The 17,135-nt window shown below is 46.4% G+C and overlaps 1 protein-coding gene across 1 annotated transcript in view; it reads left to right on the top strand.

The window, feature by feature from the left end:
* Positions 1–16,661, top strand: part of HTATSF1 (HIV-1 Tat specific factor 1) — a 77,633-nt gene extending 60,972 nt beyond the window's left edge. The window contains exons 8-10 of the mRNA XM_056541348.1: positions 3,923–4,012; positions 4,130–4,267; positions 15,142–16,661. Of these exons, the coding sequence (XP_056397323.1) occupies positions 3,923–4,012; positions 4,130–4,267; positions 15,142–15,435 (522 nt within the window). The 3' untranslated portion in view covers positions 15,436–16,661. The remainder of the gene's footprint in view (positions 1–3,922; positions 4,013–4,129; positions 4,268–15,141) is intronic.
* The last annotated feature ends 474 nt before the right edge of the window (positions 16,662–17,135 follow it).

The following is a 17,135-nucleotide window of genomic DNA, read 5'->3' as shown; positions in this document are numbered from 1 at the left end:
ATCAACTGTCCCACTCACCGGGCGTACTTCCAGTTTCCACCACGAGCATTCCACTACAAAATCTGCAACCAGAGTCCTATACGCCAATACGGGCACACTGCCAACACAGACCCCGCACAGAGGAGTCTCCTGCCTGAGCTCCACATTTAACAGGCTTGTGAGGATTACTCTATACAACAACCGCCGGTAATTTTCCCAGCAACCGCAGGACTGCTAACATCGGCCCGTCGCAATACGGGACCAGCGGCTCTGGACATGGTGAGAAAAAAATGTATTTGTACAAAGATTATGGGCAGCATAATTTAAAGGGGTACTCCGGTGCTTAGACATCTTATCCCCTATCCAAAGGATAGGAGATAAGATGCCTGATCACGGAAGTCCTGCCACTGGGGACCCCCGTGATCTTGCACGCGGCACCCCAGTTAAAATCAGTCCCCGGAGCGTGTTCGCTCCGGGTCTGATTACCGGCGACCACAGGGCCGACGGCGTGTGACATCACGCCTCCGCCCCCGTGTGACGTCACGCTCTGCCCCTCAATGCAAGCCAATGGGAGGGAGCATGATAGCTGTCACGCCCCCTCCCGTAGGCTTGCATTGAGGGGCGGAGCGTGACGTCACATGGGGGCGGAGGCGTGATGTCACACATCGTCGGCCCTGTGGTCGCTGGTAATCAGACCCGGAGCGAACACATTCCGGGGACTGATTATAAACTGGGTGCCGCGTGCAAGATCACAGGGGTCCCCAGCGGCGGGACTCCCACAATCAGGCATCTTATCTCCTATCCTTTTGGATAGGGGATAAGATGTCTAAGCACCGGAGTACCCCTTTAACTTCTGCAGAGACTTAAACACATGTAACATCTTATTACTGGATTACCAGTCTCTTCTAGATTATCGGTATTCTGCACCAACCAGTAATACTGACTTTTATAAAATTGACAGTGCTACATTTACTTTTCTAAATATTTGCCATTAGGGCCCAATGTTATAGAATTTTAATATATCTTTAGTATCGCTCTAATTGCTTTGTATTTTATTTTATTATCATAGGTTATTTTTTATTGTATTTTAATAAACATTTCCACATTTTCTTCAAAAGAACTGTTTTACATTTTTTCTCATTGTGTGCCCAGTAGGGCAGTATCCTTGAGGTGCGGTTAACTTTGTATTTATTATTTATACATTTTTGATCTGTGGGGATCGATCTTTTAGCCGCATTAAACCTCGGTGACTTGGTTGTGAGCTGCACACATTCTCTTCTTTGTGTCTAATTTGCTAATCTGTTTACCTTTCTGGTACCAGTTGATTTTAAAGAAAATGTTTTCCTATGGAGTACCCCTTTAAAGTGTACCTGTCGTCAACAAAAACTTTTGATATAATGTAGATAATACCATTATATGTATATTTGTAATATACATTGGTTAAAAAATGTGTGTATTTTTGGGTGAAAAAATGCTGTCCCTGCAGCTATTGCCTGTGTGTCTCTATGAGGAGTCCAAATACAGGAAGTGGAAGTGAAGGCAGGATAAGCAGGGCTCTGTGCATGCTCCTGACTTGTGAGCCCGTAGCATGTCACAGAGCCTCCCTGCACAGAGCCCTGCTTTTCCTCCCTGCACATAGCCCTGCTTTTCCTCCCTGCACATAGCCCTGCTTTTCCTCCCTGCACAGAGCCCTGCTTGTCCTCCCTGCACAGAGCCCTGCTTGTCCTCCCTGCACAGAGCCCTGCTTGTCCTCCCTGCACAGAGCCCTGCTTGTCCTCCCTGCACAGAGCCCTGCTTTTCCTCCCTGCACATAGCCCTGCTTTTCCTCCCTGCACATAGCCCTGCTTTTCCTCCCTGCACAGAGCCCTGCTTGTCCTCACTGCACAGAGCCCTGCTTGTCCTCACTGCACAGAGCCCTGCTTGTCCTCACTGCACAGAGCCCTGCTTGTCCTCACTGCACAGAGCCCTGCTTGTCCTCACTGCACAGAGCCCTGCTTGTCCTCACTGCACAGAGCCCTGCTTGTCCTCACTGCACAGAGCCCTGCTTGTCCTCACTGCACAGAGCCCTGCTTGTCCTCACTGCACAGAGCCCTGCTTGTCCTCACTGCACAGAGCCCTGCTTGTCCTCACTGCACAGAGCCCTGCTTGTCCTCGCTGCACAGAGCCCTGCTTGTCCTCGCTGCACAGAGCCCTGCTTGTCCTCGCTGCACAGAGCCCTGCTTGTCCTCACTGCACAGAGCCCTGCTTGTCCTCGCTGCACAGAGCCCTGCTTGTCCTCGCTGCACAGAGCCCTGCTTGTCCTCGCTGCACAGAGCCCTGCTTGTCCTCGCTGCACAGAGCCCTGCTTGTCCTCGCTGCACAGAGCCCTGCTTGTCCTCGCTGCACAGAGCCCTGCTTGTCCTCGCTGCACAGAGCCCTGCTTGTCCTCGCTGCACAGAGCCCTGCTTGTCCTCGCTGCACAGAGCCCTGCTTGTCCTCACTGCACAGAGCCCTGCTTGTCCACCCTCATTTCCTGTATTTGGACTCCTCATAGAAACACACAGGCAATAGCTGCAGGGACAAAAAATATACATATTTTTAAACCTATGTATACTACAACTATACATATAATGGTATTATTTACATTATACAAAAAGTTTTTGTTAATGACAGGTACACTTTAACCACTTAAGGACTCAGGGCGTACCTGTACGCCCTGAGTCCTCTCCCGTTCTATAACTGGTCTGGCCTGGCCTCTAACAACGGTCAGGGCCCGTGGCTATAGCGCACAGCACTGATTGCTGCATCGAAAGTGAAAGTAAACATAGTACGGGACCGCCGCGGCGAGATCGCTGTGTCCCGAACAGCTGGAACACACGAGGAGGGTCCCTACCTGCCTCCTGTGTGTCTGATCGCCGAATGACTGCTCAGTGCCTGAGATCCAGGCAGGAGCAATCAAACGGAAGAATCATTGATGGGATCCTATGGGAAAACAATGATCAATGTGGAAGATCAGTGTGTGCAGTGTTATAGCCCCCTATGGGGGCTATAACATTGCAAAAAAAAAAAAAAGTTAAAAAAAAGTTAAAGATCATTTAACCCCTTCCAACAACTAACAAATGTTTGAATCACCCCCCTTTTCCCATTTAAAAAAGTGTAAATAAAAATAAACATAAGTGGTATTGCCGCGTGCAGAAATGTCCAAATTCTAAAAATATATTAATTAAACTGCACGGTCAATGCGCGCAAAAAAATTCCAAAGTCCAAAATAGCGTATTTTTGGTCACTTTTTATATCCTGAAAAAATGAATAAAAAGCTATCAAAAAGTCCGATCAATACAAAAATGGTACTGCCTAAAACTTCAGATCACGGCGCAAAAAATGAGTCCTCATACCGCCCCATATGCAGAAAAATAGAAAAGTTATAGGGGTCAGAAGATGACAATTTTAAACATTATAAATTTTCGTGCATGCAGTTATGATTTTTTTTCCAGTAGTACGACAAAATCAAACAGATATAAGTAGGGTATCATTTTAACCGTATGGACATATATAATAGAATAAAGAGAAGGTGTAATTTTTACTGAAAAATGTACTGCGTTGAAACAGAAGCCCCCAAAAGTTACAAAATGGCGACCTTTCTTCAATTTTGTCGCACAATGATTTTTTTTCTTTCCCTTTTTGCTGTTGATTTTTCGGTAGAATGACTGATGTCATTACAAAGTAGAATTGGTGGCGCAAAAAAAAAAGGCATCATATGGATTTTTAGAAGAATTATGATTTTTTTAAAGGAGGAAAAAACAAAAGTGCAAAAAACGGAATAACCCTGAGTCCTTAAGGGGTAAAGGGATTAACACCAGAGCTTTGGCACAATTGTTGCAAGCCCCCCTCCCCATGTGACCTCACACAGTATATACTCTGGCTTTGCTAATCCTGAATGCCTCTCTTTGTTTTGCTTATACAGGAGGATCCTCTTGTACTGAATGAAATCCGTGAAGATCTCCGGTCAGAATGTGAAAAGTTTGGGCAAGTGAAGAAAATCCTTATCTATGATGTAGGTGTTTGGGATGACTCGTCTGGTACTTGGACACTAGTGTTTTTCTGAACTTACCACCTTTCTTCTTGAGATATATATTTATTATAATATTTTATTTATTTATAAATTTTTTAGCGGCATCCAGATGGAGTTGCATCAGTATCGTTTAAAGAGGCAGAAGAAGGTGATGCTTGTATACTTGCTCTCAATGGGAGGTGGTTTGGTGGTCGGCAGCTAGATGTTCAAACCTGGGATGGTGTGACAGATTATCAGGTACGATACGACTGAATGTTATGCTCTTGAATGTGGAACTGTAGTCTTCACAGGCCCCATGAATGAACTATCATTGCAGAACAAGTTAATGTTAATAGGTCCGACTAAGTAAATGCAAGACATTACCCTGAGGGCTTAATCATATGACCTCCTCACCTTCTTGGCTACCTATAATACCTTTTACACCTATAACATCAAAACATATAACATCAAAAAGAATGCTAAAAGCAGATATTAGTAGGGGAAGTTGGGTACTAATTATTTTTCACGCTATAGTCCACAGTGAGCAGTTTTGAGGAGCTTTTTTTTTTTCTTTCATGCCACTCTGGAGTATCCAAGTGTAGCCTCATACCAGGGCACCACATAGATGGCTTATATATCTTATGTGTATGGTATTTATCAATAGAGGTAAGCAAGAAAAACTCATTGATGTGGTCATACACTTTGATCCAAGAAACTGTGAATCACCAAGACATTAAAAAAAAAATTAAATAATCGTTTTAATATTTACCAGATTATCAGATTTATCTTTCTGGAAACTAGCAATGGATTATCAGACTTTCTGGAGTATTAGATCCCGGATTAAAGGTGTTTCATTGTAGTGAATGCATTAAATGCTGTCACGCCCCCTCCCATAGACATGAATGGAGGGGGCGTGGCCGCGACATCATGTCCCCGTCTCGGAGGCAGCGCCTGGCACAGAATGTCGGGGGCTGCACGAAAATCTCGGGGGTCCCCAGCGGCGGGACCCCTGCGATCATCAATCTTATTCCCTATCCTTTGGATAGGGGATAAGATGTATAAAGCCAGAATACCCCTTTAACAGCTTTGATCATGGTTATAATGACTTTGCTGCTTATCTCCTTGGCCCTGATGCTCCAGAGGTATTGGAGGAAAAGGGCTGCGTTGGCGCTCCCAAGGAAGTAACCCAAGTCGTGGGTATTGATGCAAAATGATTTATTCTTACAGCATAAGAAATCAAAGAAAATAATAAATAAATATAAAGCAAGACGCGTTTCGGTAGTCACAGGTCCTTTTTTTCAATTGCAGGGATCCAGGACTCACTAATGACCCTAGACGTGCATACATGTCATGGTGCCGTTAAGAGTGTATGGCACAGCCGGGTGGCCCTCAGCTGATTGCTGTAGCTGTCGCTAATGGCCGGCTGTCACTAATAGCCGGCTGGCTATTAACCCTATAGATTGCCACTGTCAAAACTGTTAGCAGCGTCTAAAGGGATATTTAAATAGCTTTAAATAGCTCTGGTGGTCTAGTGGGGTGGTTCCTCCATGTCCCACCTCTACCCATTATATCATTTTAACCCACATAAATTATGAATAGTTAAATCATGCCCCCCCCCCCACCCTTTTCCCATATTAAAATATGTAAACATAATAAAAATAAACATATCACTGCATGCTTAATTGTAAGATCATTAAAATATTACATTATTTATCCCGTATGGTGAACGGCAGAACAAAAAAATATATACCAAACTCCAGAATTGCTGTTTTTTTTATTATCTCGTATCCCAGAAAAAATGAAGTAAATAGCGATCAAAAAGGCTGATCAATACCACAATGGTACCGATAAAAACTACTGATCATGCGCAATCACAACCTTCATACAGCCCCGTATACGAAAAATAAAAGCTTTAGGAATCTGAAAAAAGGCAATTTTAAGCATATTAATTTTAGTACAAAAAGTTATAATTTAAAAAGAAAAAATTGGCTATTGTTGCAATGGTATGGACCTACATAATAAATATAAAGTGTTGTTTTTACTGAAAAGTGCACTATCTAGAAATAGAAGCCCCAAAAAGTTACAAAATGGCAATAGACCTTATATACATACAATTTTTTTGGTTATTTTGTGTACCAAGACAAGTGGATTGTCCTGAGGGACAAGTAGATTGTGCCCCTGGATTAGTCCCTTGGAAAAGTGTGTATATGTATATATATGTGTGTGTGTGTATATATATATGTGTGTGTGTATGTACAGTCTGTCAATGCGGGGGTGTGGAAATATATATGTTAATATACAAACGCATATATATATATATATATATATATATATATATATATGCGTGTGTATATTAACATATATATTTCCACACCCCCGCATTGACAGACTGTTCTGTAATGTCACACTCCATACACTTGGTGCAGCTTCCATGGTGAAGACTACGATTTCTGGGTCCCCTACTCATTCTGTCAAACCAGAGGCTGCAGTTTACCCAGGATAAACTCCGTGTTCTGGCAGATATATTTCTACCAGTGCCAGATAGGGATTACACCCAAAGAAAAAGGAGCATAACTGTGACACAACAAATACCACTTTAGTGATAACACTAATGAATAAAACAATACTACATGCGAGGATATACAGCAGAAAAAAATCCAAAAAAACATGTAGGGAAAGTCAAAAAGTTTTATATAAAGGTAACAAGAGTATCTACCGCTCTTCAATACTAGGTTAGCATGAATGTAACTACAGAGCTGTTGCAGAGTACAATCTCTGTCACATAATAGTTTATACCCCATACATAGTCTGAGGAAACACCACTTACTATCAGTACTATTAACACAACTCACATAGGATGTAGCTTACCCATTATTTGCAGTATTTGCACTTGACACCCCCACCCACCCCCCCATCGGTGCCAGATAGGGACCTGGGGTAGCACTGCCTTAAACTATGCATGTAGTTTTTGAGTAAAGTTTGGGATAATAAAGATTCAGTCCTCTTAATGTTATCATTGAACATTTCAGTTAGACACGGGGTTTACTGTTGTTTTTTCTGTTGAGCGGTTTCTATAGCTATGATATCATACGTATCTACTCCTGGCCATTCATAATAACCTGGTAATTATCGTCTCCATTCTGCTGAGTCATTAATGCTTTGCACTTGGCGGTGATTCCATAGATTCCGGAATGCTTTATAAGACTGTGCCAGTGCTGATTCAGTTCTGTGGAATTGGCCTCAGTTAACCCATACACTCTTAAGACGTCCTTTGTGCTGTCTTGAGATGTAACAAAATCAGCACTACTGATAGTACAAAACAATGCAATAATAGGTTTAAGGTTATATAGGTTATTTTATATATTAAAGGGGTCTTTTTTTCTGTCTTGTTTCTGTTTTCTGTCATCCGTGCACATCAGAAAACTGTGTGTGGGGTCCTGCAGGGATCATTTTGAATATAAAAATAGTTGGGGGACACATACAACTTCTGTAGGCACAGTGCCACTAGTAATAGTATAAAATGACAGTCCCTTAAATGCCCCAGCATTGAGCAATTTATTTTTTGGTCCCCACCAATATCAAACACCCCTAGGGAGCCCACAAAGACTGGCCAGTTAATTTACATTCATGGTGATTTTGTGTATACAACCAGATCTGTTATTTCACTGAATCAATAAAAGGGATCCCATCAGCAGAAAAATGGGGGTAAGTAAGTTCAGTGCTTGATGACGCGAGTCATAATTATTCTGGACATAACCTTTTTAGTTCAGTAGTCCTCTCCCTTTTCGTGAGCCCTTATGCAAATTAGGTTCTAGTCCCCAGCATGCCAAGAGCCTATGTACGGTAACCCTCTTTATCTAATGGCTGTTAACCCCTTAAGGACCAGGCCAATTTTATTTTTGCATTTTCTTTTTTTCCTTCTTGCCTTCTAAAAATCATAACTCTTTTATATTTTCATCCACAGACCAATATGAGGGCTGGTATTTTGTGCCACTAATTTTACTTTGTAATGACATCACTCATTTCTCGTTCGGCTCCATTGGGGGACACAGAGACCGTGGGTATATGCTTCTGCCACTAGGAGGCTGACACTAGGCAACAAAAAGTCGGCCCCTCCCAGCAGGATATACCCGCCTACAGACTCTTAGCTATCAGTTTTAGCTTAGTGTCCGTAGGAGGCAGACACAGGTCTGGAGGGCTGTGTCTCCTTTTAGGTGGGGATTCAGGAGCATAGCGCTCACTGTTCCCCCATTTACGAAGAAGGGGCACAGGCATTGAGTTATGCACTGTCAACCCCTTCTCGCCACCGGCCAGTACCTGGGGTTGTACCTTGGGTCCTTGTCCCCCTACCTTCCCTGCTTGTCTCACTGTCTCAGCCCGGCATGATGCAGGTGCTTAATAGCTGGCTGAAGACTTTGGTAGGTAAGTTTTCCAGGGACAGGGTGAGTATTTTCCACAATCTTCCCCCTTCCCCCTCTTTTTCCTGAGGTCTTTTATTGGGGTTATCAACCTCTGGAGTCCCCCTGTTTTGGGCCCGCTCCTCCAAACCTTATGTTCCAGGGACCGGTTTTCCCCTGCTCGGGCATCCTGAAGTCTGGGTTGCTCGGTCAGTACCCGGGGCCAGCTCTCTTTATCCAGATGCATTTTTCAGAGCCCCACAGCCCGCAGTTCCTCTTGTATAAGCGAGCGGTGCACTGGCCACCGCTACCTTCAGTCTGTGCACCCCTTCCTGTCGGCTGATCTGCACGCACGCGCACGGCCGGCAGTTTACTTTCACTTTCAGCCGCCTCCACGTCTGAGGCGACTGGAGTGCTGGGGGTCGCTAATTGAGGCCGCGGCTGCGAACTAATCGCGGCATTTGGCTCCACCCAATTACGCATTTAGCTTCGGCGGGAGTCCCGGCCACGTCCTATTACCACCACGTCCTATTACCTTTCAGTGCGCGCACTGGGGGGGGGTCACTAACCTCCTATCAGTGCGGTGCACGCGCTACAGGGTTCATTTCTGGGTGCCTCCCTTCTCTCCTCCAATGAGGGACAGGCTGGATCTGGCTCTGCCCCCCTTCTCCTTAGGCTTAGCCCTCCCCTCTCTCTCTCCTGGACCAAGTGCTCTTCACACTACAGCCTGCTTCTCCTCTCCATCTGCGGGACACAGAAACCGGGTGAGACTGCTCCATTTGCTTTTTGCCATCTTCCATTTTGCTTGCACCTACAGTACAGACCAAAAGTTTGGAAACACCTACTCATTCAGAGTTTTCTTTATTTTCATGACTATGAAAATTGTAGATTCACACTGAAGGCATCAAAACTATGAATGTGGAATTATATACATAACAAAAAAGTGTGAAACAACTGAAAATATGTCATATTCTAGGTTCTTCAAAGTAGCCACCTTTTGCTTTGATTACTGCTTTGCACACTCATTCTCTTGATGAGCTTCAAGAGGTAGTCACCTGAAATGGTCTTCCAACAGTCTTGAAGGAGTTCCCAGAGATGCTTAGCACTTGTTGGCCCTTTTGCTTTCACTCTGCGGTCCAGCTCACCCCAAACCATCTCGATTGGGTTCAGGTCCGGTGACTGTGGAGGCCAGGTCATTTGGCGCAGCACCCCATCACTCTCCTTCTTGGTCAAATAGCCCTTACACAGCCTGGAGGTGTTTGGGATCATTGTCCTGTTGAAAAATAAATGATGGTCCAACTAAACACAAACCGGATGGAATAGCATGCTGCTGCAAGATGCTGTGGTAGACATGCTGGGTCAGTATGCCTTCAATTTTGAATAAATCCCCAACAGAGTCACCAGCAAAGACCCCCATCCCTCCCACACACACACACACACACCATCTCCCCTCCTACTCCACACCAGCACACCTGTGAAGTGAAAACCATTTCAGGTGACTACCTCTTGAAGCTCAACAAGAGAATACCAAGAGTGTGCAAAGCAGTAATCAAAGCAAAAGGTGGCTACTTTGAAGAACCTAGAATATGACATATTTTCAATTGTTTCACACTTTTTTTTTATATATATAATTCCACATGTGTTAATTCATAGTTTTGATACCTTCAGTGTGAATCTACAATTTTCATAGTCATGAAAATAAAGAAAACTCTGAATGAGAAGGTGTTTCCAAACTTTTGGTCTGTACTGTATGTCAGGACCCATGTCAGGATGTCAGGTCTTGCGCCTCCTCCCTGGCCCCCCGGAAGCGCCCCTGCTCTAGGGGTCGCTCTCCTGGTCCCTGTCCTAGGTCTCCAGGTCTGCGTACCAGGTCTGCCTTGCCTTCAGCTAAGGCTGCCTCCACCTGCTCCCATTCTCCTGGGGAGCTGGAAGATGAGGCTTCAGGTTCTGCCTCTGATCCAGGACCGAGCCAATGTGTCCGGCATGGTGGACAGCTTGGTGTCAGCCATCGGGGACACCTTCCACCTAGAGGTTCCCGAAACTTCGGACCCAGAAGTTTCCTTTCATCGCTCCGTCGCTCTCCTAAGGTATTCAGCTCTCATGCTGAATTTGACACTTTACTAGAAATGGCATGGAAGCATCCAGACAAACGAGGACTAAGAAGGTTCATGCGCAGTTTCCCTTTGACCAGAAATCGTGTGAGACTGCTCCATTTGCTTTTTGCTATCCTCCTTTTTGCTTGCACCTATGTCAGGACCCAGACCCGACCCCCCCCCCCCCCCCCCTCCAGACAGGTCACTGCGGCCCTAGTGGCTTATTACTCTTGTGTGGGCTGCAAAACTAAAACGTCTCGTGGTTATGCTGCACCACTGTGCGCCCCGGCCCTCCTGGTACTTCCTCCCAGGATGTCTCACCAGAGCGTACGGGCTCTGCTACCCCCCCCCCCCCCCCCCCCCCCGGAATGGGTTTCCTCCCTCTCTGTCGATTTCCGACCTGGCCCCCCGGAAGTGCCCCTGCTCTAGGGGTCACTCTCCTGGTCACCATCCTAGGTCTCCAGGTCTGCGTACCAGGTCTGCCTCGCCTTCATCTAAGGCTGCCTTCACCCGCTCCCATTCTCCTGGGGAGCTGGAAGATGAGGCGTCAGGTTTTGCCTCTGATCCAGAGGACCAATCAGCGTGTCCGACATGGTGGACAGCTTGGTGTCCGCCATTAGGGACACCTTTCACCTAGAGAACCCCGGAACTTCGGACCCAGCTCCAGAAGTTTCCTTTTATCCCTCCGTCGCTCTCCTAAGGTATTCAGCTCTCATGCTGAATTTGACACCTTACTAGAAAAGGCATGGAAGCATCCAGGCAAACACTTCCAGGGGACTAAGAAGGTTCAGGCGCAGTTTCCCTTTGCCCAGGACCTTATTGCGAAATGGATGTCACCGCCGGCTGTGGACCCTCCGGTTTCCAGTCTGTCGAAATCAACTGCTCTACCATTGGCGGATGCAGCATCCTTTAAGGACAAGAGGATTGAGAATCTGGCCAAGTTTGCCTTTGAAGCGGCGGATTCATCCTTGCTTTCGCTTCTGCTTGGGTGTCCAAAGCCCTTTCTGTCTGGGCTTCCCAGCTCCGACAGGGCATTATTGTCTTGGGCCCCTTCGGAACATTTGGCGGATCTTGTTCTTCAACTCTCCAATGCTGGAGACTACTTTTGCTCTGTTCCCTTACAGTATGCCCGCTGTACGGCTTTTGCCACAGGTGACCTGGTGGCGATTCGTCGCTCCATGTGGCTCAAGGCCTGGAACGCCGATGCCACTTCCAAGAAATCTTTTACGGAGCTTCCTTTCTCTGGCACCCGACTCTTTGGAAAAGGCCTGGATGAGATTATCTCCGAGGCTACTGGCGGTAAGAGCTCCTTATTACCGCAGAACAAGTCTCGCTGTACCGATTCCCACAGGAAGTCAACCTCCTTTTGGCCCTTTGGGTCTTTTGGCTCAGGTCGGGCAGCCAGACCAGTGCCCTCACAGGATAAGAAGGCTCCTTCCTTCAAGGCTCGCCCCTCCTGGAAGTCGGATAACCGTTCCGGCCGTTTTGCAGCCAAGTCGGGCACCCGTAAGCCTCCCTCCGCCTCAAGGGGCGCCCCCATCCGGAAATTCTTTTTGGGTGGGAGGTCGTTTGTCCCTTTTCCGGGACGTTTGGATTGCCCACGTGTAGGACTCTTGGGTCCGAGATGTCATTTCCAACAGCTATCGAGACGAGTTTTCTTCCCTTCCAAGGGACCGCTTTTTTCGATCCCGCCCTCCTCGCTCTCCTTCCTTGGCGGAGGCTTTCCGAGTCACGCTTCGGACCCTTCTCGTTCAGCGAGTGATCGTCCCAGTTCCTCCCAAGGAGCATTTTTCGGGGTTCTATTCAAACCTGTTCGTTGTCCCCAAGAAAGGGGGTTCCGTCTGCCCAATCCTGGATCTGAAACTCCTCAACCGCCACCTACTCCTGCATCATTTCTGTTTGGAATCGCTCCGTTCTGTGGTGGCATCCATGGATCAAGGGGAGGTTCTTTCCTCGGTGGATATCCGAGACGCTTACCTTCACATCCCAATCTTTCTGGCGCATCAGCGGTATCTACTCTTCACCATTCTGGAGGGCCATTTTTTGTTTGTGGCCCTTCTTTTTGGCCTGGCCATGACCCCAAGGGTCTTCACCTAGGTCCCGAGTCCGGTGTGTGTCCGTGATCCCCTACCTGGACGACCTCCTGATCAAGGCTCCAACCAGGGACCAGAATCAGGAGAGTCTCCTTCTTACTCTTCAGTCCTTGTCCCGTTTCAGCTGGGTGGTCAATCAGGACAAGTCAACCTGTTTCCCACCCAGTCTCTGATCTTCTTGGGACTCCAGTTCAACACGGCGGATGCCCGGGTTCGGCTCCCGCCAGACAAGCGCCACGTTCTGTCAACAGGAGTTTGTCTTCTCCGTCATCCTGTTCCAGTTTCCATTCCTTCCTGCATGGAAGTCCTGGGTCGGATGGTGGCGGCCATGAAGGCCGTTCCTTTTGCCCAGTTTCATTGTCTCCTCTTCCTCGACAGGGGCGATCTTTCCTGCCCCTCCACTGGCAGGTCATCATGACGGATCAATTTTCTCAGCGGTTGGGGGGGAGTTTTCAGCTCTTCTCCACATCAACATCCTGGAACTTCGGGCAATTTGCCTTCTCCAGGACCGTCGTGTTCGTGTCAAGTCGGGCAATTCTGCGGCTGTGGCATATGTCAATCGCAGGGCGGCACTTGTAGCGATGGCCGAGGTCTCCAGGATCCTCCTCTCGCCGAAACTCTGTTCCCTCCATCTCGGCGATTCACATGCCAGGGGTGGACAATTGGGAGGCGGACTTCCTCAGTCGCTTCTCTGCAGACCCCGGCGAGTGGTCTCTTAAACCAGAGGTGTTTGCTGAGATCTGCAACCTCTAGGGCACTCCGGACGTGGACCTCTTCGCGTCTCGCCACAACCAGAAAGTTCCTTGATTCATTGCAAAGTACCGAGATCCTCTGGCCCTAGCCGTAGACTCCTTAGTGATCCCCTGGTCCCACTTTGTCCTCCCCTATCTCTTCCCTCCTCTTTCTCTCCTTCCCAGGGTCCTGAGGAAACTCAAAGCGGAGGGCGTCCCTGCCATTCTCGTGGCTCCGGACTGGCCCAGGCGCGTGTGGTATGCTGACGTTGTTCGCCTAGTGGCCGACGTACCACTTCACCTCCCAGTTCGTCCCAACCTGCTCTCTCAGGGTCCCCTTTTGCCACCCCAATTTACTGTCTCTGCATTTGACGGCCTAGTTTTTGTTGCCTAGTGTCAGCCTCCTAGTGGCGGCAGCATATACCCACGGCCTCTGTGTCCCCCAATGGATCCTCAGAGAAAGAGATTTTATAATCTACTTTTTACCATAAAATGTGCGGCGCAACCAAAAAAATATTATTTATGTGGGGAAATTGAAAAGAAAACCGCAATTTAGTAAATTTTGGAAGGTTTTGTTTTCACGCTGTACACTTTACGATAAAAATGACATGTTTTCTTTATTCTGTGGGTTAATGCGCTCGCAAGCATTATATGCAGCGGCGCGCACGTTAGAAGAAATGAACGGCGCATGCGCTGGGACCTGTGTGTCAACCAGTCCCAGCGCTGGATTACAGTCGGTGGGCGTGGTAGACTGTCCGTGGCTTTCATAAAAAGCCTTTTTTAGGGTAATAAAAGCCGGGAACTATTAGGTAGAAAGGTCGTTATACAAACCACCTGCACACAGTACACATGCTGTGTGCAGGTTGTTGCAGTAAAAGTTGCGCTTTATAAATGCAGATAAATACCTTTTTCCCCTTCATTGTGGCTGCTCAGTCTTTCTGCTGAGTGCGAGGGAGGAAGGGGGCGTGGCCAGGCAGGCGCAAAGTCATTTGAAGCCTGCCGGGTTCACTTCCGCCCGTCTTCCTCTGCGATCCCTGTGATATCAGTGTTTTACAACTATTGTGCCTCCAGCTGTTGTAAAACTACTACTAGCAGCTGGAGGCACCCTATTTGTGACACACTAATCTATAGACTCTTAGAATCTATACAACAAGATATCTAAATAACTTACTGCAAGATTTTGTCTTATAGAAGACCTCGATTAGAGATATTTCAGGGCAGACCCTATCCTCAATCAGAGCAGCGCTGCACTGACATTTGGCCAGCGTGCGTCGGCTCTCCTTCTCAGAGGACGGAGCTTGATGACGCGGCCGGCCATGTCAGGCGCGCTCTGCTCTGCTGCGCGCACCACGCTCACTCCTGCCTGTCTGATTGACAGGCGAGGAGCAGCGCTGTGTGCGTCACGTGTCCCAGCTGCAGTCTGTGTGTTCAGACTCATGCCAGGCCAGGCATGAGTCCGAAATCTATAAAAGACTAGCGACTGGTGGTAGGTTTTACAAAGTGAAAATTCACAAGGAAATATAATTTTTTTTAATTATATACATTTAGGAAATTGTTATAAATGCCTTAATGGGCAACATATAAAAAAAAAAAATTCTTGACAGGTACTCTTTAAGGTCATGTTTTGGCTGACTCTACCAATGTTTGGTTGGACCAGCTGAGAAAAGGATCAAGTATGTAGAATTACTATTGCCTGATCCTTTTTGTTCCATGTTTAGCAATTGCTTTTTCCCCAGTGAGTGTTCATGTGTATGTTTTTAATGGCTTTGGCATAATACTTTCTGACTTCTGGTTGTTAACAAATTCTTCTTGTAACAGGTTGAAGAAACATCTCGAGAAAGAGAAGAGCGCCTCCAGGGCTGGGAGAACTTCCTGCAGGTTGATCAGAAAACAAAACCTGCAGATGTGAGTGATGAAAAGTCGGCACCTGTAAATAATGGACAATCTGAAAACAAAGAAGACATCAGAACAGAACCAGCACATGATACAGACAGTATCCAGCAGCAGCCGCAGCCAGGATGTCCTGAGGCTAAACTGGTTGATGATGATGCTGCAACCACAGACAGCAGTATTGGCAACAGTGATGATGAGGACGGGGAAGAACAATCGTAGAACGGCTTGTTTTTTATATGGCTGCTAGTTGCCGTGTCATCTGCTGTTAGGGTGATTTCATTGTGGTACATGCTGACTGTTTGCTACTTTAATATTTGATTGATTCATTTTATGTAATTACTACATTGTATTTTGTTTTTGTTTTTTTTCCAAAAAACAAGTTTAACAGATCTAGGTATACTAGACAAACACTTCTCTCCCACCTTTTGCAAGTTCATTTCATAGCAGCATAATTTCAAGGACAAAAGGGCCACACATTGGGCGAAACAGCTTTTGCGGATGCAACCTGGATTTCATGGGTGCTGTAAAGTCTTTTACTTGCTCTGAATTATGTAGTGAACTCCCAACAATTGTCCACTTCCCATGCATCTCAATCTAGTTTCTTAGGAAAATTTGTAAGCAGATGACACATTTCTGCGAATCCCACATAGAGAAGCAGAGAATTACAATGGTGCTTATCCTCATGTGTATCTGCTACAGGTCCTTCCACTCATCCACTGCAGAAAAAAGGTCAGCCTCAGATTTTTGCAACAGAAACACATGCTAGATTTTAATCCGATGTGTGAACATACTCTAACACAGAAACTGTGCATTGAAGATTGTCCATTAAAGTGGATGATCATCCAAAACTGTTATTTTCTCAGTAAGTAGTCCACAGTAAAATTCTATTTTGGCATAACTACTAAGTGATGTAAATGTGTGTATGTGTGTAATATATATATATATTTGCACAAAATCGAAATTTACAGTACTACATCTAGCACATAACCTGTTAACTATTGAAAGTGAGAAGTATATAAAGAAATCTGTATCCCCAGTCCTCCTTACTGACGTGTTTAGTGGTAGGACAGCTGTCTGCAGCAGGTGCCTCCCCCTTCTGTCCCGTCTACAGAGTAAAACGTTAAGACCCAACTCCTCAACCCCTTTGTTCTTTACAGAATTTTAACAAAGACTATTTGTTTCAGAGGCATGCAGAAGATTGTGCAGATTGACAAACAGTGTATCATTTCTATTCTTAGTGTTTCTTTACATGAACGAGTATAAGCTGCATTGCCACACACAACCTATGAACAAAAACAAAGCAAATCCTGTTTCCTAATCTTACACAGCCACTTTACAAAGAACTGAGACGTTTATTTGACAGATGCCAAAGGAGTTTGAGTGGTTTAGGCTTTATTCGCACATCATGGTCATATTGTGGATTTTTCTATAATTTATGTGAAAACCTTTACTGAGTTACGCAATAATGTTATTTTAAGATAACTAAGGGTTAAAATCTTGTTTCAGTGAGTAAAGTAATTCAGCCTCTTCATCTAAAACGCTCATGCCCAGAGGTTAAAGGGGTACTCCCACCCTAGACATCTTATCCCCTATCCAAAGGATAGGGGATAAGATGTCTGATAGCAGGGGTCCCGCCGCTGGGGACCCCCGCATTATTGCTTGCGGCACCCACCTGTGTTCTCACCGGAACCGGTGGAGGATCTGAGTCGTGACTCCAGGAACGGAAGTCCGTAATGTCAGGACTCCGCCCCCGTGTGACGTCACGCCCGTCCCCTCAATGCAAGTCTATGGGAGGGGGCGTCACGCCCCCTCCCATAGACTTGCATTAAGGGGACGGGCGTGACATCACAGACTTCCGTTCCTGGAGTCGCGACTCAGACCCTCCACCGGTTCCGGTGAGAACACAGGTGGGTGCCGCA

Source organism: Hyla sarda, chromosome 9 (genome assembly GCF_029499605.1).
Source record: "Hyla sarda isolate aHylSar1 chromosome 9, aHylSar1.hap1, whole genome shotgun sequence".
NCBI lineage: Eukaryota > Metazoa > Chordata > Amphibia > Anura > Hylidae > Hyla > Hyla sarda.
Note: the sequence above shows the minus strand (reverse complement) of the source record. Positions and strands in the feature narration are given on the sequence as shown.